The 26,905-nt window shown below is 39.4% G+C and overlaps 1 protein-coding gene across 1 annotated transcript in view; it reads left to right on the forward strand.

Annotated features, from left to right (window-relative positions):
* The first annotated feature begins 2,507 nt into the window (after positions 1 to 2,507).
* The window catches only part of LEKR1 (leucine, glutamate and lysine rich 1), a 331,218-nt gene continuing 306,820 nt past the window's right edge, over positions 2,508 to 26,905 (forward strand). Inside the window, exons 1-4 of the mRNA XM_082459714.1 lie at positions 2,508 to 7,839; positions 11,109 to 11,163; positions 12,147 to 12,295; positions 15,959 to 16,048. Of these exons, the coding sequence (XP_082315840.1) occupies positions 16,001 to 16,048 (48 nt within the window). The 5' untranslated portion in view covers positions 2,508 to 7,839; positions 11,109 to 11,163; positions 12,147 to 12,295; positions 15,959 to 16,000. The remainder of the gene's footprint in view (positions 7,840 to 11,108; positions 11,164 to 12,146; positions 12,296 to 15,958; positions 16,049 to 26,905) is intronic.

A 26,905-nucleotide genomic window follows, 5' to 3' on the forward strand; every position in this document is an offset into this window, starting at 1 on the left:
CGGAACAAATCCAATGTTGCCAAGCGTTCAGAAAATTGTTTTAGAAAATAGTCTCTTCCTTGCCCTCTGAGCCAAAACCAAAACGATCCTCCAACTGTTACCACATTAGAGATGAGAAAATAGGCTCGGGTAGTAATATGACCAGGGCACAAAGCCAATAAACGGCTGCACCTAGTTCTGAGCTTTTTAAGATGTCTTTGTATCTTATTACTTTCTTACCAAGCAATTGATACTTACAATCATGTGCCCCATCGTCCACTACACAGCTAGAGAGTTAACATGCTCCAGAAGAGAACATGCACAGAACATAGTAGAATTTCAAAATTTTCCATTAGAAAATATAAAACTCCTTATTTACATTTGCACAGATTTGCCAACAAAGACAAATATCATAAATCTAAAGTGAACAGCCTTGAAAGGCACAGTGAAAAATACCACAGTAGGTGAATGAATTCAGCAATTCCAAACACAAATGTTCTTCAAGACTCAGATCTCCTTTATGCCCTGCTGTTTCAGTTTGGAGTCTAAAAGACTATCTGTCTACTTTGTGTCTGACTTATTTTCCTGTCAGACAGGAACTGGAATTTGAACTTTGCTCTCCAAAAGCCAAAGGCCAACTAATTTAGAAGGAGACTCTCAAAATCAGTGATGGTTTCTACTAGTTTCATTAGTTCTGTCCAAAGTGATTAAAGGATTTGATTCCCAGATAACCATGATCCTTACTGCTATTTTTACAAATCACATTAATTTCTATACTTAATTCGGATCACTTGTGGCATTCCTGAGGCAAGTCTGGATTCATGTAGCATTCCAACCTTGAGTGCCTTTTCAAGTTTCCAACAGAATCCTGTGCTGGTGAGTGATGATACCTTTATTGTACTAGCCCCAAGGTGTGGAAGTTGTTTCCTGTGGCCTAGACTCAGCCCAACCCCTCCACTTGTTGAAACATCTGCAAATATTTTGTTCATTTCAGAGGCATCTGACCACAGCTAGCCTCCCATCTGCATTGCTTCCTTTTTCCTGATTGCTCACGTAAGGCATCAATAACCTGGGAAGGCACTCAGCAAGAGAGAAACTGGGAGGGCCTAGGGATTAGAGTGAAGTGCATGGAGGATACTTCTTATGGGTTTTCTCTCATACTCATTCATTAATTGATTCTTTCAATCATCACCATTTATTGGGTGGTACTAGGGCGATGCAAATATCAACAACAAGCAGTCTCTGTCATCAAACAGGAGACAATCTATTGCGTGCTACATTTATTGTCTCAAGTAGGGAATTATATTAATCAGCTTATAATAATAAACTATATTTACCAGGTGTCTTCTATCTGTAAAGTTCCACAATTGCTTTAATTCTTATCTTTGGTAGGTATAAGGTTTATAGAATCTTTCATCTGTTTCTCCACTTTGAAACTACATAAAGCTGAAAGCAATACTCTCTAAAGGATTTTGTAGATAATAATCATTAATTAATTTAAGAAATACCATAGGAATCTTTACTTGATAAGTGAAATGATAAATTGTGTAGTGCTGAGTAAACACATTCCTTCATATGTTGCATTTGCCTTAGTCCTATATGTTAAACTACAAAACTATCTGCTTAACTATTATTAGAAAGAGACTATATTTTAAAAGATGCTAATGCAGTTGGATCATTTTTATGCTCTTATATGATATTAATTCCATGTTTTAAAAATATATCTATCTTATGCACACATTTGCACGTTTTAGTAAGTTTATTATAATCAAATCATACAAAGATCTAATTAACTCATCCCCTGAGTTGTTGAGCAATAATTATACCTTCAGATCACCAGGAGATTTAAGGTGTATACAGGGTGGGGCCCATCCACCCAGGATTTCAAAACCACATGGTTCTTCAGGTCCTGTTGAGGCTTATCTATTTGCACGTATCCCCTGCAGGAGTTTGGACTAATCAGGTCACTACATCTTGACTGCAGTCTCTACCACTCATTGTTTGCAACATGAATTAACATCAACAGACCACAGAGAAGTTAGCAACGGGAAAAGGAAAAGGCTTTAATACCAAGGCTGTCCTCAGGATTCAGCAGGACATATATCCTCTATCAAATCATCTGACACCATATCCTACAAATAAGCTCAACCAAAAGGTTGAGCCATGTTGTCTGATGGTTTCATGTTCTCCGGTTGCAATGCAGTACTGAGCAACCTGTTGTGAGTTGACAGGTCTTCCAGTTTGCTAAAACGGAAAAGGCAGGTTGTTGCTCCAGCATTGTTTCACTTTTGCTGCAGAACATTCACACAACATCATGCTTTGGCTAGTCTTCATTGATCCAGATTTTTTTAAAAAATAAATTTATTTATTTTTGGCTGCGTTGGGTCTTCGCTGCTGCGCGTGGGCTTTCTCTAGTTGCGGTGAGCGGGGGCTACTCTTCGTTGCGGTGCACGGGTTTCTCATTGTGGTGGCTTCTCTTGTTGGGAGCACGGACTCTAACCTTCTCTCCTTTCATACAACACGGGAGCACGGACTCTAGACGTGCGGGCTTCAGTAGTTGGGGCGCTTGGGCTTAGTTGCTCCGCGGCATGTGGGATCTTCCCAGGCCAGGGCTCGATCCTGTGTCACCCTGCATTGGCAGGCGGATTCTTAACCACTGCGCCACCAGGGAAGTCCTCATTGATCTAGATATTAATTGGACATCCTGGAAGCTGACAGGGGCTGGTTCATTTCTCCTTCAGCCTTGGCTTCTCCCCATCCCCCAGTGCTCCCTGTCTTGCGACTCATAACAGAAAAGTGCTATTAAATACAGTATGAAAATACATGTCAAGGGGCAGATGGGAGCTAGGTGCCTGAGAACTCTGAAGAACAAAGAGAGCACCTGCACCCTATGGTGCTTTGTTCAAATTTTTAAGAAGTCACCCCTTCCTCAGGTGGATGGCATATATCTTAGGGGGTGAAGCTAGGGGCTGGAGTTCAAAGCCTCCCCACCTCCTCTGCCAGGCACCATTATGCAGTTAACAAACCGGAAAAGTGTATGGCGGCTGGGCAGAAAGGGTATGCAGAGCCTTACAATGATAGCAGAGGGCATTAAGAAAGATGTGGGCAACTTTGAAATGAAGAATAATGGAAGACAGGCAATACTGAGTGATTTCGTCTTACGATTTTCTAAATAGAAGAGGCTGATTAAGTATGGTATCTGCCTTCTGATTCAAGTTAAAACCACTTACCACTCTGTAGTGACTTCCTTTCCCTCTCAGGAGATATCTTCTAAAAGCTGAGATGAGGAGCTAATTTTACATTTACACAAAGATGTACGTACTGTATTACTATTCCTAAGGTGGTTTGCATTTAAATAGAGGCAAAAACATTTAAACATTAAGTAATCAATCAGTTTTGTCTGTTTACTGCTCTATCCCCAACATCTATAACAATGCCTGACACACAGTAGGTCCCTTAATATGTTGATTAAGTAAATCTCTAATCCTAGACTTTCAGTCACTGAGCATCAGGAAAATACACCAAGACGGTCTCTTGCTTTCAAGATTCCACAGATCAAATTAGAAAGTCATCAAAAATAAGTTTTCTTCTAGGCACTTCATAGGCCAGAGGTCTCAGCTCTCATAAAATACCATCACCACAAATACTACTCAAATATCAATTATTTAAAACTTCCATTGCAGGGAATTCCCTGGTGGTCCAGTGGTTAGGACTCTGTGGTTTCACTGCTGAGGGCCCGGGTTCTATCCCTGGTCTGGGAACTAGGATCCCACAAGCTACTCGGTGCAGCCAAAAATAAATAAATAAACATAAAACTTCCATTGCACATCATGAGCTATTTGTCAACTGACAATAAAACGTCTATAAACCAAATAGATTATGTAAGGATGCAGCCTCCCACACTGTAGTTCAGTACTTGATAGACAAAGTACAAACAAACAAAAATTGGTGGCACAGTTGTATTTAAACATTATTTTATACTTTTCTAATTTTATATATGGGCCGTCGTAACTGCAGTGTATTATTTATAATATTTGAATGTATCATCTTCCTCCAAAGATCTCAAAGCACCTTTGGGGAGTAAGGAATAGTCCTCCCCACACCTCTGGTGAAGTAGGTATGCTGTAAGCATTATTTCCATCATACCAGGATCCCACATGAGTCAGTGGCAGGGCTGCATTACTCAAGACATTTTAGTTCACAGCTCTAACCATCAGAGGACTGCCTACATATTCATTCATTCACTCATTCTTTACTTCATTCAAAACATTCATTTGAGGCAGCTTGCTAGGCACTTAGGTTCAAGTCCCTATTTCCTTACTGAACTTGCATCATACGAACACTGAAATCTGTTAAAAAATTTTTTCTCATAACAAATATTTAAAATTCAGAGCAGAGATTTTTCTGCATTTTGTGATTAATCCTATTTGTTTCATAGTGGCATACCTACCAGTGAGTCACATGTATCCTAAGGAAATGACTGAAATACAAAAAAATTTAAAGATATACCTCTCTTATGTTATGGATGTCAATCATGTGTCTATAACATAAAGCTTTTTTATTTTTATTTTTTATGTTTGCCTGGTGCAGCTAAATACTTGCGCTTTCTGTGTCTAATTATAAGTTTCTGCTGTGTGTTATAGCTGAGTTGGTACAAGATGTTCAAGACCATGAAAAGATGAATGTAATGGCTTCCTCGTGTCATGGTCAATTTTTTTTTTTCAGTTCATTTGTCCTTTTAAGTAATCATACTGTTTGTACCCTGACTCTCGCACTGAATTCACAATTATCCCTCTTGCCAAACCATGCCTCCAGACTTGACTGTGTAAATTGAATTTCATACACGCATATGCAAACCCTGTGCACCTCCTGTCGAACGAAGTAATATAAGTAAATTAAAGGCACATTTTAACGACCTTTGAGTTCCGTGTTAGAGTGGTTTTTAGACAGTTACCTACTGGGCAAAGTATAAAACACCGATTCACAGAGGTCATTATCAGCGTGCGCCTCGCAAACGGGTTTGCTCATGGAATCCACCCCCTAACTGTGCACCTCGCCTTTTCTAGCCCCTGGAAGGGGCTGATTCACCCCCAGCTCCCTCTGCCAGAGCCGGCGCGGCCAAGCCGCCGGGTCAAGGCCGGCACGCCGCAGAGGCCGGAGTGCGTGACAGGCTGCACTTCCCAGCCCTGACGCTGTGGTAACTGACTGAGCTCATCGCCGCTCGTCACGACACGCGCAGCCTCGGCGGCACGCGGCGTAGCGTGAGAGGCGCCGGGGCCGCCGGCGCGCCCACCCCGGAGCCTTCGTGCAGACGCGCCTCGCCGCTCCTTGGAGACCAAGCCTGCTTGTCACCACGCCGCCGTTCTCAGGCTGCAGAAAGACGGACTCCGGACGTCAACAAATAACCTGACCTCCTAGGCGGTGGCCTTCGTTCTTTTCAGCCTCGGCCTTGTCCCTCACCGCCCCCTGACGCACAGCTGCCAACCCCCTCGGAGTGGGAAAGCTCCGGGTCAACGTGGTCAGTCGCCCGGCAACGCCACTAGCCTCACGTGCGCCCCGGGTTCCCGGCAGGCGGGGCTGCGGTGGGACGCTGGGGGAGGGGGGCGCGCGACCACCTTCCCGGGCGTCCCTGTCCCGGGGCGCAACACCGGTAGGGCGCGAGGCTGCTGTGGCTCGCGACCGAGCTCCCGGGCAAGGCAGGCAGCGAACAAGCGCCGGGGCAGCTCAGGAAGCCGACAAGTGTCCGCGGGGCAAGACCGATTCCTCGCCCGCGTTCCCCTTCGCCCTCGTCCCGCCGCCCGTCCTGTTTGCTTTACAGCAGCGGAGCTGGGCACTTTTCGGCCTTAAAATGAGCGCATCAGCCCCCGGGCTCAAGTCTGCGGCGGGGGCCGGGCGGAACCGGATTCTTCGCGGGCTTAGACGGCCAGGTCGGCACGCGAGCCGGGCACTTGGCCGGCCAGGAAGCCCGGGTGAGGGCGGAAGCGGCGAGCGCAACCGGCGGGGGCGGGGCCGCGGGGTTGCGTGACCCGCCGCCCGGCGGCCGCACGCACTTCGTGCCGCGGTCCGCCTTCCCAGCCTCGCCGGCAGCCGCCGCCGCCATCGCGGGGCAGGAGCACAGGTGCAGGAGGGCGGCGCCCGGTTTCCACTTTTACAACCGCAGCGGGGAGAGGAGTCACGCTATATTTCTGGGACGGGGAGTGAGTTCACCGGAGAGGACACGGCGTCTCCTTGTTATCGGAACCTGGGTAACATTCGGTAATAAAACCCGCTCAGACAGGATGTATTAAACGAACTGGGAACCAGAGCTGCTCTATCAATAAGCAGTCGTTCCGGGGAAACTTTCCAACGGAAGCTTTACATTAAGAGTCAGGGCACACAGGTGCGGTTCGTGTGACATGCTAACACAGGAAGGAATCAGAGCAAGGACGGTGGCTTTGGGACGCAAATTTTGTGCACTCTGCGCAGGAATTAGTAACAGAGTCGTGATGCTGTGCAAACTGTCATTCCTCCTAGAAGCGTTCTTGCCAGTGTTTTATTTTAAAAGAAGAGGTGCCTGATTTTAATGGCGTAGTAACTGGAGAGCCCTCTATTACATGTTGACTCAAGAGTCCCAAAGACATTAAAAAGAAAAAAAAGTGACTTCACAGGACGCCATAATCCAAGTTCCTTCTCAAGATCATGTGCGGGAAAAATGTTTTTTTCACTCAGATATCTGTTTATATAATTCAAATATTTGTTGATTTGTAGATAAATCAAGTTTGGAGGGCAAAACAAAAATATTAACACCAAGACAATTTAACACACAAAAACACTCCAGTTGTCTAAGCTTTCGAAATTCCACATTAACTTATTTTATTTATTTAAAGTTCGATTTGGTGGATCTATGCTTTTATTTATTTCCCTATTATTACCCTTGGGCCTGTGGTGCCTAGTTACACACACACTTGTTACACAAGTAACACACCATTATATAAGAGGGGCTTCTCCGGGGTTAGGATACCTATCATAAACTCCCAGAAAGCGCTTTCAACAGACACATGTTCACCTCTCAATTTACCACATGTGGAAAGATAGCAAGATTTGCTGTTTAATTTTAAAATGTTCTCCCAGCTAACTCAGATTCTCACTTGTGTATGTACGAACGTTTATTTTATCTGCCTAGCACTCTTCCTGTCTTCTGGGACAGAACTGCCCCTTCTCCTCGGATTCTGCTTCTGCCTTACTCTTCTAGACATGTAATTAGAAAGGGAGGTGTCATCATGTGTGGCCTTGCCTCCCTGGTCACCACAATTGGTCAGGAGGCAGGTATCTGTCTCCTCCTGGCTTCAGTGATTTGGTCAAGGAATCGGTGTGTAACTCAAGGTGTGCTAAACAGTCATTTCCTGGCATTTTTCTAACTGGAGGTTGGGAATAGAAGCCCCTTTTCCTCTTGGTGTCAAAACTGGACTGTCAGCCACCACTGCCCTGCCACATGCAGAGACTGTAAAAGAGAAAGGAACCAACTTTCAGTAAGTGGTAGATTCAAAGGGCTGAGACTTTCCATGACGTCTTAGAGTTCCAGAGTTCTCAAAGCAGTCCTGCTTCCTGCTTTCTTGAAGCTTGGTTATTTAGCTCTTCTGTTGATTCTGTGAGGTAACCTTGATATTCTAACAGAATATACATTGATAGTAATAATTAACAAAATGTATATTTAGAATGCTATGTAGAATACGTTTTAAAAATTTATAACACTATTTGTAACTTTTTTTTCATAGAAAAAAAGAATAGAATTCACTGGGACATTCATCACCAATAAACTACATCATCATTTTAAACAGATGCACAATCTTCTTGTTTGATAAGTCAATTTATTTCATTTTGGTATTTCAGATTTTTAAACATTATAAACAAGACTGTGATGAACACTAAATATATGTGCGAATAACAAAGGACTCTCCCAGAAGCTTCCAGCAGCCTTCTCTTGGAGAACTGGGTCATAGGCCCATTCCTGATTTAAATAACTGGTAAAGGGGAAGTGGCCAGTAGAACTGACCTAATCTGAGCTCATTCCTGGAGTTGGGCTGATTCACGTGTGCTTAGGGGTGGAGGGAGGGGAGGGGAGGGTGATGAGGTCTGGATTCCTGAACAAAAGGAAGAAGGGAGAATTAGGTGTCCACTATAATAGTTTTGAACATTTCAAGGTGTTTAAAACATAATGTATTAAAATACATTAATTTTTTCACCCTAAAAGCAGTGTATAAGAGTGCTAGTTGCTCTACACCCTTGCAAACCAGGGCTACTATCATTACTTTAATCTTTTTTCACCTGTTTGATAGGGAATTCCCTGACGGTCCAGTGGTTAGGACTTTGCGCTTCCACTGCACGGGGCACAGGTTCCGGGAACTAAGATCCTGCATGGTGCAGCCAAAAAAAAAAAAAAAAAAAAAAAAATTCAGCTGTTTGATAGATCTGATAATAATGTTTGATTTTCGTTCATAAGAAAATATCTTTAAGATTATTCACAACTCCTTATTTAATGGTATTAAAATATTCTATTAATAGAGATATAACAAAATGACAGGAAAATTGCCCTAATTCGATTCTTATAACTTCCATAGCTACCTAAAATTATAGGTACAGAATCATGAACTTCATCTCTATAAAAGCAGAATGAAATTACTTCTGCCAATCACTTATCAAAACAAATGTTAGGCTCTTAGATGCTTCATTAGAATCTTATGGAAATCTCAGAAACAAGTAATAATTTCATTAAACAAGCAAGTTCTTTAAAAAGTTGTTTTTTAAATGCATAAGGCAGTTGTCTATGTTCGGTCTTTGAATTGATTAACATTTGTTATAGGCTAGATATTGGATGCTAAGGTTTAAAGAACTATCAGTGCCATATTTTTGAGCATCAAATGCATTATAAGAGTTTTAAGTCACTACCATTAGAGCCTTATTCTTTTTGTGCTTTTAAATATATTCATGAAAATAAATAAGTCCTAGGGATGTAATGTTCAGCATCGTGCTGTATTGTATATTTGAAAGATGCTAAGAGAGTAGATCTTAAAAGCTCTCATCACAAGAAAAAAAATTTGTATGTGTGGTGATGGATGTTAACTAGACTTGTGATTATTTTACAATATAAACAAACATTGAATCATTCTGCTGGATACCTGGAACTGATATAATGTTATATGTCCGTTATATCTCAATTAAAAATAAACATATTCATTTGACAAATATTAAACTATATTTGGCACACAGTACATTTTTGGGTAAAGCTCTTACCAATAGTGAACAGGCCACAAAAGAATACATTTATGATCATCAAAGGTTTCACTGTTGAGCTTGACTTTTAATATTTGAAAGTAGATGTTTATTGCTTTAAGGCCTAACTTGTCTCATTGGAAATTTTGTTCAATAATCATATTCTCAGGGCTAAAAAGAGTTCAGTACACAATTTATTTCTGCACAGATGACAAAACATTTGAACTCCTAGAGAGAAGCGCTATTTAAACATTGTGACCTTCATTTTATTAGGTATTCTAGTTTACACTGCACATGTGATGGATTCAAAAATATAGAGTCTAAACCCACAAATAGTATTTTGTGTTCAAGCCACCTCTAGACCAGAGTTATTTGGGGTTCAAAATAGACAAAGCAGTTTTACAAAGGAGTCTTAACTATTGATTAGCAGTTAAAAAAATACAAAAGAAAATCCTATCCACATTTTGGTGGGAATAAAATGTGGTAAGTACAAAAAGCAGGTGGTCACTTGTAGCTGACTTTTTTTTTTTTTAAATGAAGCTGTATGGGGAAAGTTATGAAAAAAGTAAGTATAACACAAAGTTACATTTCCAGAATTAAATACTTCTTGGGTATTTACATGTGACATCCATAGCAGGCTGAGGCCCCGTGGGTACTGGCTGGCTGGCAGAGTCAGCTAACCCAATACAGGAGTCCCAGGTGCTTCTGCTTACACTCATATTTGGTCCAAGTATACTTTAGTGCTGAAGTGTTGGGTCATGCCCTTGGCCACTTCCATCATTTGAGAGAGTAAACAATAAATAGGATCTGACTGAGTTATGTTTGGAAGGATTCTCCATAAATGAGACATTGTGTATGAAATGCCAGGAATGAGCCCAGTAAATGTTAGCTTTTAAAAAATTCTGCACTTGCATTGGATGGAACCCAGAAATAGCTGTGAAAGCCATTGTTGCTTCCAATCTGGGAAGCCCGTCTGCAACAATTTTTTTCAAACTTTTGAGGATCTCAGTGTTGTGTTGTACTGTGTTCTGATTCACAGGATAAAAATAAAGTTGGGCTAACTGTAATTTTGTCATGCTCCCTTTGTACAGTATTGAGCTCACTTTAAAATAAGCAATCTTGGGTAGACTTCCTGGTCTTTGTATCAGACTTGCAGACAAAGTACCTATTCTCCCAAATGCTCTTCATGTGGGGACAGGGAGAGGAGAGGAGGGGGCATAATATTACTTACCAGAATGAATGGGATGAATGACAATGCCTTGCTGGATAAATATCTTAGGTAAATTCAAATTCATAACAGAAGCATAGACGCTGTGTTCTCACAAATGTTAATGCTACAACACAAAGGTGTGCGGACCACGTGGAAAGCCCTAGTTTATCACTTTACAGAGACTCTACTTCCAAAACTAGGGAGTATTTTTTTTTTTTCTCCTTTCAGGGGTCATTGACCCACCGGAGAAAAATAATAATAAAGGGTCACAGAAGAGGTTAAAAGGAACTCAATTTGGTTCTCACTGATTATTTTTAAAAGTCACAATAAAAAGTGAAACTTACCTAATTTAAAATTTAAGAAGAGGATAAAACAAAACTTTATTCAGTATGTCCAATGATGGAAATGCTTTAAATTCTACTTCAGTTCCAGTATGGCCAGTAATGGGGTGGGGAAAAGGACTGGAAAAACAAAAGGGACAAAGAAAAAAAACCTGGAGAGGTAAAGGGAGAGACTGAGACCAACCAAGAGTCAAGAAAAAACACACACCAACAATGGGAAGAGGCGTTTTGGATTACTTTTTTTTTTTTTTTTAACTTTTTTAAAAACCTGTTTTGTAAAACCCTGTTACAACTCTTCATCTTTATCCTTTTTTTTTTTTTCCTTCCAGGCAAGGCTTTACTGGGAATCCTGCTGCAGCACTAGGGAGCGAAAACAAGTAACAGGTTCTCTTGCTTGCTCCCTGCGGGGGTGGAGTGGAGGGGGTGTGGGGGGCGAGCTGGTTCCTTATATGGAGTGAGGGTAGGGGTGGGTCTGTGGTGTTAAGGAATACAACTTTTCACTGCTACTCTTCTAACAAGGTCTGTTCTTCACAATTTATCAACTCCTTTTATCCTGTAAATTCTTACTGGGTCTACCAGTGTTCAACAGAACTTTCTTTGATGATGAAAATGTTCTATATATGTGCTGTCTCATGTGGTAGCAACATGTGACTACTGAGGACTTGAAATGTGGCTAGTGCAATAAACGAATGGAATTCGAAATTTTATTTCATTTTAACCAAATTAAGTAGTCACAAGTGCCTATCTTATTGGACAGTGTGAAAGTCTAAGGGACATTTACAGTGGAAGGAAAATCGGTCTCAATGTCACTGTAGAGATGAATAAGCACAGGTGAAATGAGACCACACAATGAATTACAGCCTTGCAGCTGGATCTTCTCATCCTTAAAGTGTTTCCTTATCATATATACAAAGTACTCAATAAATATTATTAATGCTAATAATCATACAATAGCCAAACTAGCTCAGAAGAGTGATCTTGCTTTAGGTATGCAATTCCTGTTCCAGATAAAGCACTCCATGGATGTGTATGCTAAACCCCCTAACCTAAACCCCCATTGTTACAAAATGAGAACAGTCCTACTTCATTGTCCCTCAAAGAAACATGCTGAGGATGAAAAGCTCTGAAAGTTCTTTGCATTTCTCATAAACATGCTGTACTTGACCACTTCATTGGCTGTCCTCTGCTTCCCTTAATCCTCTCTTCCATCCTCTAATTATTGCTTATCTTTTTCAAATGAAGAAAGATGCTCTCTTTTAGGGAGTGGAAGCAGAAAGTCACTGGTAGGCGTTGGGGCAAAAATATCAATCAGGTTAAGTGTATTTTGTATTTTTTTTGTATTTACTCAACCTTATTTCATTCAATAGTAGTAAGTCTCGTAACCGGCTAGCAAGCTGCGAATGTTCTATTTCTTGGAAGAGCTGCATTTCGGACCTCATAAAATCCTCAAAGGAGAGATCTGGACTATGAACGAGTTCCCTGCATTGATTCAGTCACTGAGCATCACCCCAGCCTGGTATGCAGTTGCTTACTACGTAGTAGGTCATCCATAAACACTTTCTTTTGAACGAAGAAAGGAAAGTAAGTCACGTGTAAGGGTGGGCAGCCTTCTATAAATTGTGGACTAGCGGGTCTCAAGATATCTTTTGAACTAAGCCCTTCATCTTGACTACTTTCGGACTAGTATGAAAATTTTACTAACACCTTCCCAATTAACTTGCCCTCCCTGCAATGACTGAGACCAGAGCTTCCCTTTATACCCATGGCCTCTACAGGCATCTCTCTTCTTTCCGCTCAAGAACAATAATTGCCCACTGCTGCGTCCGCCACAAGGACTCTGGGGCCTGACGTGAGAGGTAGACGGCCTTTGGCCTCCACCTCAACCAGCGTCTCTCCAACCCGCCGCATGGCTGGGAACGTCTCCCTCCATCCCAGCAGTCGCCCCCACGACTCCAGCCCGCCCTCCCCTGCCTCGCCCTTCTCACCCACTGCCTCCCTCTCACAGCCCCCAGCGTAAGCCCAGGCCTTTCTCCGAGCCCCGCCACGAGATTTCCCGCTTTCGCGCAGCACTTGGGACCCCGGGCGGCGCCCGGGAGCCCCGCTTCTGCGTTGGGGTGCGGCGTGGGCGTGACGTCATCGCGCCCTGACGTCAGGCCGACGTGCAGCACGGTCTCCTGGGAGACCGGGAAAGCCCTTTCGTACCCGGCAGAATTGAAGTCTAGGTGAGAGACAATGGAAGGCTTCCTTGAGCCCTGGGATGACCCGGTTCCCGGGAGCAGTTCCGGAGCGGAGGCGTGCTGGCACCCGGGGAGAGGGCCGGAAAGCCGAGGCGTGGTCTCGCGCCCAGGGGATGGGCCCGGCGCCTAGCGTCTGACCCCAGCTGCAGCCCCTGTCGTGTCTCCGCAAGCCCGCCGGGCCCGACGCCCTCTTCTCCCCGCGAGTGCGCGGCTCGGCCTCACCCCGCACTCTCCTCCTCCTCCTTCTCCTTCTCCTCTTCCTGCCACCGCAGGTCCCGATGGAACGGGGTTAGAAAGGGACAGATTTCAAAACGCTTGCAGCCGTTTTGGCTGGACTTGCAGTTGATTTCTGTTTGGAAAATCCCGCCGCTTTAGAAAAGTCTTAGGACGTGAACTTCCGCTTCACCTGACCCTGACCTACTCATCTGTGGGTGATTCACACCAAGGGAATAGTTCTTTAGGGAAGGGCCTGAGAGCTGAATGTGAGTTAATGGCCCAACGTGACACTGGTGTCAGGAAGGGAATCGGAAGTGGGCAATGGGGGACGTGTCTGTATTTTTGACATCTGCCTCGTGATCCTGTCAGAGAGGAGGTTCACAAATACCTAACGCGGCTGCTGCCGGTTATCACCTTACCTCCTGTCTAAGGGCAGTCTACAAAGTGTGTAATGTGAGAGAATAAAAGAGTCTCTTTTGATAAAAAACGCAAAACAATGCAAGAGTAAATTAAAAATTTCCCTCTTGCCTAAAGGGAAAGAGACCTCTCCTCTCCCTTTCTTGGGAAACCTCTTATTTGTGAGGGCTTCCTCTATTCCTTTAATTATGTATGCACATATTTTAAAGACCCAGAATGTTCTTCTGGAGCACCTGGGAGCCATTTCTTTAAAATGTAAACATCAAGGAAGATAAGGCCCCTATCTCCATATTACCTTGAGAGTTTCGTACTTCTAGTAACCACCTGCTTTGTCATAGAGATATGTATTCCTTAGAACAAACGCTCTTAGCTAGCACAGGTGGCTACTTCAATTACCAGTTGAATTTAAAACAAACTATGAAAGAGAGTATAGCAAGCTGTGTTGAGGACAAGTTATCATTTATCTTGAGAACATTGTATGTAATGGAGTGTATCTGTTTGGCTGTATAAAAAGAGTGGGATTTCCTTCTGTCTTTGTAATCTCATTAGCAGATTAGCTGTGCTGTGCATCACAGTCTAGTTAAATGCTTATTCAGTAATAAAATTGTTTTCTCTCTGCATCATGGAGAGATTTTCTGGATTGGCAGGATATTTTATTTTTAATTTTTCCTCAATAATCAGACCTACCAATTTTTCCCACTCTGTATAGTAAGGCCACAAAATTGGAATAGATGTAGAATAACGATACTGTTCTACTATACCTTGTTTATAGTGTCTCTAGATCCATGCTCTCAAATGAATTTATGCATGAAATTTAAAAAGGAGATTTAGTTGGTAATTTTGGGAAAAATTCTGCTCCCAATAGAGTTTAATTAAGATGATGCCATCTTATTTTACCGATGGTGAGCCCATTGTAAAATGGCAGAAATGAGAATAATGAGCTTTCTGTGAGGAATGAGCTCTTGCCACATCACCATGACAGTCTGCCAAACATCAGATGATTATGTACTTGGCCATGTGGGCCTATGTTAACTACATCAGTTAACTTTACCCCCCATCCCCGCACGCAGAAACACATTATGTTCATGTCAGAAGACAGCCCACTAGCTATTTGTTTTAAACAGCAGCTCATTAAAACGTGGAACTCTGTGCTACCACAGGGGATGGGAAATCCTCTCTTCCACCAATACTTGCACAATTAAAAAAAATACTGCCTCTACAGGAATTTTTGTCAACTACAATTTTCCTGGCACCTTGCTATGTTGCTGGGGTTACTGTCTCTGATAGAGTACTATGCCTCTTCAGTCTCTCTTTGTCAAAATCTTATCCTGATCAAAAGTAAACCACCTCAGGCAGCCTTCACTAATTCCCTACTCCCATGAGAAAGATAAGACATTTTTTTTCCTGAACTTCTAGATTGTTCCTTGTCTACAACTCCTGGCCCTCAGGCCTTCTTTCCTGCTATGGAATTGTGCCTGTATCATCTTACTCTGCTGTCCCCCTTCACTACTCCTCTGTCTCTCTCTCTCTCTTTCTATATATACATATCTCTCACTCCTGAAACTGGACTGTCTATTCTTTCTCCATATTTGGGAAAGATTTACAAAAAAGAACCCAAAGTGCCCCTTCATTCATCTTGTGTGGTTTTATGAAAGTAGTGATAGAGTTTTGTCTTGAATTGTTTTATTAGAAAATGAAAATCTACTAAAAGTAAAACATCTGCATAAAAATTATATAAATGTCCATCTGTGGTAAAATTGGCACTTGGCTTCTCATACTTTGTTGACTCTTCTGTTCAATGCCTGCATATCATACTTAACCTGATAACTCTAAATATCCTTTTCTGTACTTCATCATTTAAACCAGCATTCATGTCACAATTGCTTTTCTTATCTGCTGAACTAAAATACTCTATTTAGATATTTTTTCTAGCAGCTTTTCAGAAAAAAAACCTTTCTTTTAAATGAAATAAATCGATCTGTTTACAATTTTGTTATCCTTATTCTGTATTTGCAAAGCAAATAACTAGTAGTAAACCACCACAGAAGTTACAATTAGACTGTAAAGTTCCAAAGAGAGAAAGTATTATCTCTAATTCAGTAGTCTCTCTCGAGATCTTTCCTGTTCTATTGGCCTCGTAACTAACTGAAAAAAACCCATTTGTACCTTTGAACATTGAGTTGATGAAACAAACATCTGTTGAAACAGTTATCACCCTTGATCCCCAAATACTCCTAGGAATTTATTTCTTTTAATTTGAATTTTCTTCACATTGTTTTAATTCTGACTATCACCATCAATGTTTTTAGGTTATGTTACTTCAGAGCTCCCTCAGGGTATCATGAGAAATTATGGACCGTCACATTCCCACGCACGCATTACCTGAAGAAATCCAAAAGGTATGCTATTATGTTATTACAGCACAACATTAGGAGCATTTTAACAGATCATTCTAAAACATGGGAGAATGAATTCAGAGGTTTTATATTTATTTTAGTCAGAGGATCTGCAGTGAATTGGTGGGGTAGGGAAGGGAGTAATTGTAATGGTCAAAACTGTAGAATTCAGTGCAAAGAATGTTCGACCTGTGAAAGAAGACAGATATATAATTCTGGCATGGTATTTGACCAGGTGTTTGTGGAGCTCTTGTGAAAAGAGGGCTCCAGCAATGGCCAAATACTATATTTAGATATTTTTCTAGCAGCTTTTCAGAAAACAAACAAACAAACAAAAAACTAATTAAAAAAAAAAACCAACGGACATAAATGGGTCTGTTTAAAATTTTAAGTGATATTTATTCTATATTTGCAAAACAAATAATTAGTAGTAAACCACTACAGAAATTATAATTAGTTTGTAACTTTTTATGATGCAAAAATTTTAAGTGTGTCTCTCTATAAGGGTCTATTTCAGTTTCACCTTAGTTCTTATTTTACCATGTTTTAAGGCCTTACATAGATATCAACTCATTTAATCTGGTTAACAATCAATTCTTTTTCACAGTTGCTATGCTACTTTCCTCCCTGTTAATTTATAGCTGTCCTCAGGCAAAAGCATTTCTCCCATGTTTAGTTTGGCAATGCATACATTGCTAACAGCATAATTAAAAATATATCTCTTTGAAACTGATTGACAAATTATGAATTAAAACCTCAAACCATAACTGTCATTAATCATTCAGTTTTTAAAGTAAATCTATAGTCAGCTCTTAATTAATCACCAGTCGTTAGTTTTTAATTAAAAATTGCAGTCAGCTCTCAGATATGCTTTTATCCTTTGTGCATGTTGTTTTGGGCTGCCTGTTAACATTAATCATGCCATTGATTTAACTTGATGCTTACTTCTACTGCATGTCCTTTAGATTTATGTAAATGGCAATCTAGCAGGAACTGGAAGGGAAGTCCAGTTACCAGAAAAGACCTTTTAAACCATTGCATTTAATTTGCTTCACCTTTTAAGTATGAGAGAGTAAGCACAGAGGGAACTCAGCTCTGCTATGCTTACCTGAGAAATGGTGCCTAGATGTGTTTGAAGACATGGAGTGTCCTATCCCTCCCTCAACTGAGTTACTTCCGTGTACTAGCCTGGTGTGGTAGAGATTAAAAGAAACAAAACAAAACAATCTGCAAGAAACAATACCCATACTCAGATACCAGTCATCTGTCAGGAAGCAGATATATAATGACATGAAAAAAAAAAAAACCCTCTAAAAGATACTGTTTGATTTAAATGTCACATAAGATAGTATCTTCTCTGAAAATGGAGAAGGTGGGGAGAGGAATCCCTGAGTATTAGGATGGTCAAGGGAGGATCTTTATGCAGGAGATAGAACTGGAATTGGCCCTTGAAAGCTAAATATTTCTAGAGACAGACAGGGAATAGGGCATTCTGGGCCTAGAGAACAAAAGCTTACTGGTGAGAAGAAACTGGCCAGGTTAGAGAATGTTTAACAACATAAGTGTTTCAAATGCGTGAAAGAGTATATATTTATTTTAACAGAGTTTTTATGACTTGAAGAATGCGTTTTTTTTTGAATGTTTAAGTAAATTGTTTAAAAATGCTAAAACCAAGCATTTTATAAATATGGTTCTATTCTTAAAGCTCGAATGGCAGGCAGCTGTCCATATAGTGCAGAGAGGTGAGGAGGCCAGGAGCAGCTCAGTTGCCTAAGGTCCTGGACAAGTGAGCTGATAGTAGCCCTTGGCCTGCTAAATGTTTAGAGTATAAAGTGCCGCTTTGCACTTTTTCAGACCTAAGTTAGATACATTTGTACAACAAATATTTATCAAGTGCCTATAATGTGCCAGACACTGTTTTGGGTACTTGATGATAAAGCAACCAAAAATATGTAGATGCATCCCACAGCCTATTAAAGCTTGGTCTGAGCATGTCAGTTACTTGTTTTCCATAACTTCTTACCTATATTTGATTCCTCTAGATTGTCCATAATGTAACTGGTTAAATTGCCTAGTGATCAGCCAGTATATCTATTTAGTCAGCTTGCGTACATCATTCTATACACAATCATGTTAGATAGATATATAGCTTATAATAGTAATAGGAGTACTTCAGATTACAACCATTTCATTATTATTATTATTATTATTATTTTTTTTAAAATTTATTTATTTTTGGCTGCGTTGGGTCTTCATTGCCGCGCACGAGATTTCTCTAGTTGTGGCGAGCGGGGGCTACTCTTCATTGCGGTGTGCGGGCTTCTCATTGCAGTGGCTTCTCTTGCTGTGCAGCACGGGCTCTAGGCATGCGGGCTTCAGTAGTTGTGGCTCACGGGCTCAGTAGTTGTGGCTTGCAGGCTCTAGAGCGTAGGCTCAGTAGTTGTGGCGCATGGGCTTAGTTGTTCCACGACATGTGGGATCTTCCCGGACCAGGGCTTGAACCCGTGTCCCCTGCATTGGCAAGTGGATTCTTAACCACTGCGCCACCAGGGAAGTCCCTATTTCATTATTAAGATAAAACAAATCTTTGTGTTTAATAATGGCTTGGAAATTGTGCTACAGTTCTTTATTGGATAGAAAAAGACATGAGGTGGGTAGATCAGTGTACAGTGACAGAGAGGTCTTTCAAAGGCTTTTTTTTTTTTTTTCTTGTTCTTTTGTTAACTTTTTATGTTAGTTTTTATGCTGGCTATTCTTTCTAGAGAAGGCCCTGCTGTGTTTCCTTTTTTTCTGTGTGTAGTCAAGGAAGGTTAGTGTAGAAATCAAGGAAGGGAAGGTAAGGGGAGTCTTTCCTCTTTATTTCTTTCTGTACTTTTGCTGTATGATATGGAAATGGGATGGTTGATGAAATACATGAAAGATATGTGATAAAGGAAATGAAAATGGCTGTACTACACTGTACTACTAATAGTAAAATAGGTAGCAGTAGAAAGATTTGCAAGAAAAAGTTATTGTGTGTGTGTGGGGCGGGGGGAGATGGCCACCAAAGGAAAAGTGTGGAGAAGAATGCTGATGATAATAAGCTCTAGTTAGAGAGTCCGTTGCCTGATTAGAAAGCGAAGATTGTTAAATCATTCCCCCCCCCGCCCCTTCCTGCCTGGTCTCATCTTAGGGAATCTTAGGGAAGAAAGAATAAGATAATCTTTTGACTATCACTCCCTAATCTTTTTGCTTTTTATCGCAATTTTTGATTGAGCATAAAACATGTTTCAGGTTCCCATTTCCCCAACTGGCAGAAAATGTAAAACAGGCCCATGGGCTGGACGGCAAGACCATACTTATCCCCTTTGCTGCTAGACTCCACAGTTTACTTCTATATGTACTTAGATCATATCTGTAAATCTACTCTCTAGACTGAGCTGACTCCTACCTGTCTCTGACCTCCAATAAGCAGTAGCTTTGCTAGAATTTTCATCTAGCATTCTGAAAGCAGAATGTACCTGTAATGATAGTATGGTTCTGTGTTTGGGGTTTTATTGCCACAGTTTAAAACTAAAACAGCATTTATAGATCAGCAAAGTAATAATTCTATATCTCTTCCGCTCTTGAATGTCCACCTATCTCAGAGGCATATGGACTCCTCTTTTTAGAAAAAAAAGCAATGAATAACTTTCCTTTTTGCTGTTTTTGCTAGAAGACATATACAGAAGTCAGAACAACCTCAACAAATCAGTGGAAAAATCAGTTATTTTGCAAAAGTAGAACTGATCTCTTGTTTTTTTAAATGGTGACAAAATGAGCACTTGTAATAGGATTTCAGCTTCAGGAGATATTTATTACCACAGGACACAAAGTAAAATAAAGAGACCGGAGTTATTTATTTTACAAAACAGAAGTGGCAGTGCAAGGGCTGGAGAGCACACTGTGCTTTCTGGGATAACAATCCCTTTCCCTACCAGTAACAGCTCATTTTGTCCTGTTTCAGTAAAGTAATTTTAGTACTTTGGAACTTTGAAATTTATTCAGAATAACAGTTTTATATTTCCAAGCACAGATTGTCATTGCCAGAAAAAATAAACTTAATTTTCCAGGTCATTTTGGGCCACTGTGGCTAGGGTCAGATTTTGTGTTCAGTTAAAGTAGAGAAAAAAGAGAAAATTGTCTTAGAAACATTAGCACTAGCATCCTGGAAAAGTAGTGATGTGTGTGCGGGTATATGTGTTGTCTTTTTAAGCAATTGTGCTTTTGAAACTAATGACAAAAGAAACATAGGTGTGTCATGTATAATTTGTGTATGAAAACAACATTTCTTAAAATTGCTCAATAAAATTTCTTTATGGATTAATCTCTGGTATTTTAGTCCCAGATTTACATATATATATGTATATAGATAGATAGATAGATAGATATAGCTTTAAACCATTATCTTTATTGTCAACATTATTTTTTTTTCAGTGATACATATACATGTATCTATTCTTTTTCAAATTCTTTTCCCATTTATGTTGTTACATAATACTGAGCAGAGTTCCCTGTGTTATACAGTAAGTCCTTGTTGTTATCCATTTTAAATATAGCAGTGTGTACATGTTAATCCCACACTCCCTAACTATCCCTTCCCCCTAACCTTCCCCACTGGTAACCAAAAGTTCTTCTCTAAGTCTGTGAGTCTGTGTCTGTTTTGTAAATAAGTTCATTTGTATCATTTCTTTTTAGATTCTGCATATAACTGATATAAGATATCTTGCTTTCTCTGCCTGACTTACTTTACTCACTATGACAGTCTCTAGGTCCATCCATGTTGCTGCAAAGGGAATTATTTCATTCTTTTTAATAGCTGAATAATATTCCATTGTATATATGTACCACATCTTCTTTATCCATTCCTCTGTCAATGGGCATTTAGGTTGCTTGCATGTCTTGGCTATTGTAAACAGTGCTTCAATGAACAATGGGGTGTGTGTATCCTTTAGAACCATGTTTTTCTCCAGATGTTTGCCCAGGAGTGGGATTGCAGAATCATATGGTAGATCTATTTTTAGTTTTTTAAGGAATCTCCATACTGTTCCCCATAGTGGTTGTACCAATTTACATTCCCACCAACAGTGTAGGAGGGTTCCCTTCTCTCCACACCCTCTCCAGCATTTGTTGTGTGTGAATTTTTTGATGATAGCCATTTTGACTGATGTGAGGGGATATCTCGTAGTTTTGATTTGCATTTCTCTAATAATTAGTGATGTTGAACATCTTTTCATGTGCTTCTTGGCCATCTGTATGTCTTCTTTGGAGAAATGTCTATTTAGGTCTTCTGCCCATTTTTTGATTGGGTTGTTTGCTTTGATGATATTAAGCTGCATGAGCTGTTTGTAAATTTTGAAGACTAATCTCTTGTCAGTCACATCATTTACAAATATTTTCTCCCATTCTGTGGGTTTTCTTTTTGTTTTGTTTGTGATTTCCTTTGCTGTACAAAAGCTTTTGAGTTTAATTAGGTCCCATTTGTTTATTTTTATTTTTATTTCTATTATTCTGGGAGATGGATCGAAAAAGATATTGCTGCGATTTATGTCAGAGAGTGTTCTGCCTATGTTCTCCTCTAAGAGTTTTATAATCTCCAGTCTCACATTTAGGTCTTTAAGCCATTTAGAGTTTATTTATGTGTATGGTGTTAAAGAATGTTCTAATTTCATTTTTTTACATGTGGCTGTCCAGTTTTCCCAGCACCATTTATTGAAGAGACTGTCTTTCCTCCATTGTATAGTCTTGCCTCCTTTGTTGTAGATTCATTGACCATAGGTGCAGGGGTTTGTTTCTTGGTGTTCTGTCCTGTTCCACTGATCTATATTTCTATTTTTGTGCCAGTACCATACTGTTTTGATGACTATAGCTTTGTAGTATAGTCTGAAGTTAGGGAGCCTGATTCCTCCAGCTCCATTTTTCTCTCTCAAGATTGCTTTGGCTATTTGGGGTCTTTCATTTCTCCATACAAATTTTAAGATTTTTTGTTCTAGTTCTGTGAAAAATGCCATTGGTAATTTGGTAGGGATTGCATTGAATCTGCAGATTGCCTTGGATAGTATAGTCATTTTGACAATATTGATTCTTCCAATCCAAGAACATGGTATATCTTTCCATCTGTTTGTGTCATCTTCGATTTCTTTCATCAGCATCTTATATTGTTATAGTTTTCTGAATACAGGTCTTTTGTCTCCCTTAGGTAGCTTTATTCCTTGGTATTTTATTCTTTTTGATATGATGGTAAATGGGATTGTTTCTTGAGTTTCTCCTTCTGATCTTTTGTTGTTAGTGTATAGGAATGCAACATTTCTGTGTATTAATTTTGTAACCTGCAACTTTACCAGATTCATTGATGAGCTCTAGTAGTTTTCTGGTAGCATCTTTAGGATTTTCTATGTACAGTATCATGTCATCTGCAAATAGTGACAGTTTAACTTCTTTTCCAGTTTGGATTCCTTTTATTTCTTTTTCTTCTCTGTTTGCCATGGCTAGGACTTCCAAAACTGTTGAATAATAGTGACAAGAGTGGACATCCTTGTCTTGTTCCTGATCTTAGAGGAAATGTTTTCAGCTTTTCACCATTGACTATGATGTTAGCTGTAGGTTTGTCATATATGGCCTTTATTATGTTAAGGTATGTTCCCTTTATGCCCACTTTCTGGAGAGTTTTTATCATAAATGGGTGTTGAATTTTGTCAGAAGCCTTTTCTGCATCAATTGAGATGATCATATGGTTTTTATTCTTCAATTTGTTAATGTGGTGTATCACACTGATTGATTTGCAGATATTGAAAAATCCTTGCATCCCTGGGATAAATCCCACTTGATCATGGTGTATGATCTTTTTAATGTATTGTTGGATTCAGATTGCTAGTATTTTGTTGAGGATTTTTGCATCTATGTTCATCAGTGATATTGGCCTGTAATTTCTTTTTTTGTGGTATCTTTGTCTGGTTTTGTAATCAGGGCGATGGTGGCCTCATAGAATGAGTATGGGAGTGTTCCTTCCTCTACAATTTTTTGGAACAGTTTCAGAAGGCTAGTTGTTAGCTTTTTTCTAAATATTTGATAGAATTCACCTGTGAAGCCATCAGGTCCTGGACTTTTGTTTGTTGGGAGTTTTTTAATCACAGTTTCAATTTCATTACTTGTGATTGGTCTCTTCATATTTTCTATTTCTTCCTGGTTCAGTCTTGGGAGCTTGTACCTTTCTAAGAATTTGTCCATTTCTTCCAGGTTGTCCATTTTATTTGCATACAGTTGCTTGTAGTTTCTTATTATACTTTTTATTTCTGTGGTGTCAGTTGTAACTTCTCCTTTTTCATTTCTAATTTTACTGATTTGTGTCCTCTCCCTTTTTTTTCTTGATGAGTCTTGCTAAAGGTTTATCATTTTGTTTATCTTTTCAAAGAACCAGCTTTTAGTTTCATTGATCTTTGTTGTTGTTTTCTTTGTCTCTATTTCATTTATTTCTGCTCTGATCTTTATGATTTCTTTCCTTCTACTAACTTTAGGTTTTGTTTCTTCTTTCTCTCATTGCTTCAGGTGTAAGGTTAGGTCGTTTATTTGAGATTTTTCTTGTTTCCTGAGGTAAGATTTTATTGCTATCAACTTCCCTCTTAGAACTGCTTTTGCTGTATCCCATAGGTTTTGTCGTTGTGCTTTCATTTTCATTTGTTCTAGGTATTTTTTTATTTCCTCTTTGATTTCTTCAGTGATCCATTGGTTGTTTAGTAGCATATTGTTTAGCCTCCACATGTTTGTGTTTTTTACAGTGTTTTTTTTCTTGTAGTTTATTCCTAATCTCATAGTGTTGTGGTTGGAAAAGGTGCTTGATATGATTTCAGTTTTCTTAAATTTACCAAGGCCTGCTTTGTGGCCCAGCATGTGGTCAGTCTTGGAGAATGTTCCATGTGCACTTGAGAAGAATGTGTATTCTGCTGCTTTTGGATGGAATGCTCTATAAATATCAATTAAGGCCATCTGGTCTAATGTATCATTTAAGGCCTGTGTTTCCTTGTTGATTCTCTGGATGATCTATCCTTTGATGAAAAGTGGGATGTTAAAGTCCCCTACAGTATTTTATTATTTTTAAATCAAACATTTTATTTTGAGATCATTGTAGACTCACAAGCAGTTGTGAGAAATGATACCAAGAGATCTCATGTACCCTTTCCCCAGCTTCCTCCAGTGGTAACACCTGGCAAAACTATACTACAATATCACAACCAGGATATTGACATTTACACAGTTAAGGATTCTGTCACAACAAAGATTCCTCATGTTACCCTTTTATAGCTGCATTCACCTCAGCCTCCCCTTTTACCTCCACTTTCCCTCTTCCAATTTATGACCCCTGGGAACCATTGATCTGGTCTCCAATAATTTTGTCATTTCAAGAATGTTATAAAAATGGAATCATGCAATATGTAGTCTTTGAGATTACTTTTTTTCTCTCAGTTGTAATTCTCTGGAGTTTTATACATGTTGTTGTTGTGTTTATCTGTAGTTTATTCCTTTTTATTGCTGAGTAGCATTCCATGGTATGAATGTAGTACAATTTGTTTAACCTGTTGAAGAACATCTGAGTTTTTTCTAGTTTTTGGCTATTATGCATAAAGCTGCTATAAATATTCGTGTATAGGTTTTAATGTGAACATATGTTTTTATTTTCCTGTGATAAATGCCCAAGTACAATTGCTAGGTTGTTTGGTAGTTCCATGTTTAGTTTTCTAAAACACTGCCAAACTTTTCCAGAGGGCTATAACATTTTACATCCTCACCAGCAGTGTATGAGTGATCCAGTTTCTCTGCATCTTTAGCGTTGATGTTGTCATTAGTTAAAAAAATTTTTTTATTGAGGTATAGTCAATGTACAAAATTATATAATTTCAGGTGTACAACAGATTCACAATTTTTAGAGGTTATACTCCATTTACAGTAAAATATTGGCTATATTCCCTGTGCTGTATAATATATCCTTGTGGCTTCTTTATTTTATACATAGTAGTTTGTACCTCTTAATCCCCTACCCCTATCTTGCCTGTCTTCCTTTCCCTCTACCCACTGGTAACCACTGGATTGTTCTCTTTATCTGTGATTATTTTTCCTTTTTGGTATATTCACTAGTTTCTTGTATTTTTTAGATTCCTCATATAAGTGATTTCATACAATATTTGTCTTTGTCTGACTTACTTCACTTAGCATAATACCTGCCAAGTCCATCCATGTCATCGCAGATGGCGAAATTTCATTCTTTTTAAAGGCTGAGTAGTATTCCATTCACATCTTCTTTATCCATTCATCTGTTGATGGACACTTAAGTTGTTTCCATATCTTGTGGCTATTGTAAGTAATGCTGCTATGAACATTGGGGTGCATGTATCTTTTTGAATTTGTGTTTTCATTTCTTTTGGATATGCACCCAGGAGTGGAATTGCTAGATCATATGGTAGTTCTATTTTTAGTTTTTTTGAGAAACTTCCATACCATTTGCCACAGTGGCTGCACCAATTTACATTCCCACCAACAGTGTATGAGGGTTTTTTCTTCTCTGCATCCCCACCCACATTTGTTGAGTTCTTTTTGATGATAGCCATGCTGACAGGTGTGAGATGATATCTCCTTGTGGTTTTTCATTTGCATTTCTCTAATGGTTAAACAATGTTGAGCATCTTTTCATGTGCCTGTTGTCCATGGGAAAAGGTTTATTCAAGTCTTATGTCCATTTTTAAATTGAGTTATTTGGGGTTTTTTTTGATATTGAGTTGTGTGAGCTGTTCATATTTTGATTATTAACCCCTTATCAATATTATCATTTGCAAATATTTTTCCCATTCAGTAGATTGTCTTTTTGTTTTGTCAAAGGTTTCCTTTGCTGTGCAAAAGGTTTGATTATGTCCCATTTGCTTATTTTTGCTTTTATTTCCTTTGCTTCAGGAGAAAGGTCAAAAAAATATTGTTGTAATTTATGTCAAAGAGAGTTCCACCTGTTTTCTTCTAGGAGTTTTATGATTTCTGGTCTTACATTTAGGTCTTTAATCCATTTTGAGTTTATTTTTGTATATGATGTTAGAAAATGATCTAGTTTCATTTCTACATGTAGCTGTCCAGTTTTCCCAGCACCCCTTATTGAAGAGACTATCTTTTCTCCATTATATATTGTTGTCTCCTTTGTCGTAGATTAATTGACCATAGGTGTGTTAGTTTATTTCTGGCTCTCTGTTCTGCTCCAATGATCTGTGTATCTGTTTTTTCTGTTTTTGTGCCAGCGTCATACTGTTTTGATTACTGTAGCTTTGTATTATAGTCTGAAGTCAGGGAGCATGATACTTCCAGCTCTGTTCTTTCTTAACATTGTTCTGACTATTGGGGGTCTTTTGTATTTCCATACAAATTTTAAAATTATTTGTTCTAATTCTGTGAAAAATGCCATTGGTATTTTAATAGAGATTACATTGACTCTGCAGATTGCCTTTGGTAGTATGGTCATTTTAACAATATTAGTTCTTCTAGTCCATGAACACAGTATATCTTTCCATCTGTTTGTGTCATTGTCAGTTTCTTTTATCAGTGTTTTATAGTTTTCCTTACCTCTTTGGGTAGGTTTATTCCTAGGTATTTTATTCTTTTTGATGTGACTGTTTTCTTAATTTCTCTTTCTGATAGTTTATTGTTAGTGTATAGAAATGCAACAGATTTCTGCGCATTCATTTTGTATCCTGCAACTTTACCAGATTCATTGATGAGCTCTAGTAATTTTTTCGTGGCATCGTTAGGATTTTCTATGTATAGTATCATGTCATCTGCAAGCCATGACAGTTTTACTTCTTCAATTCCAAT

This window comes from Balaenoptera physalus (assembly GCF_965194825.1).
Source record: "Balaenoptera physalus genome assembly, chromosome: 4".
Classification (NCBI taxonomy): domain Eukaryota; kingdom Metazoa; phylum Chordata; class Mammalia; order Artiodactyla; family Balaenopteridae; genus Balaenoptera; species Balaenoptera physalus.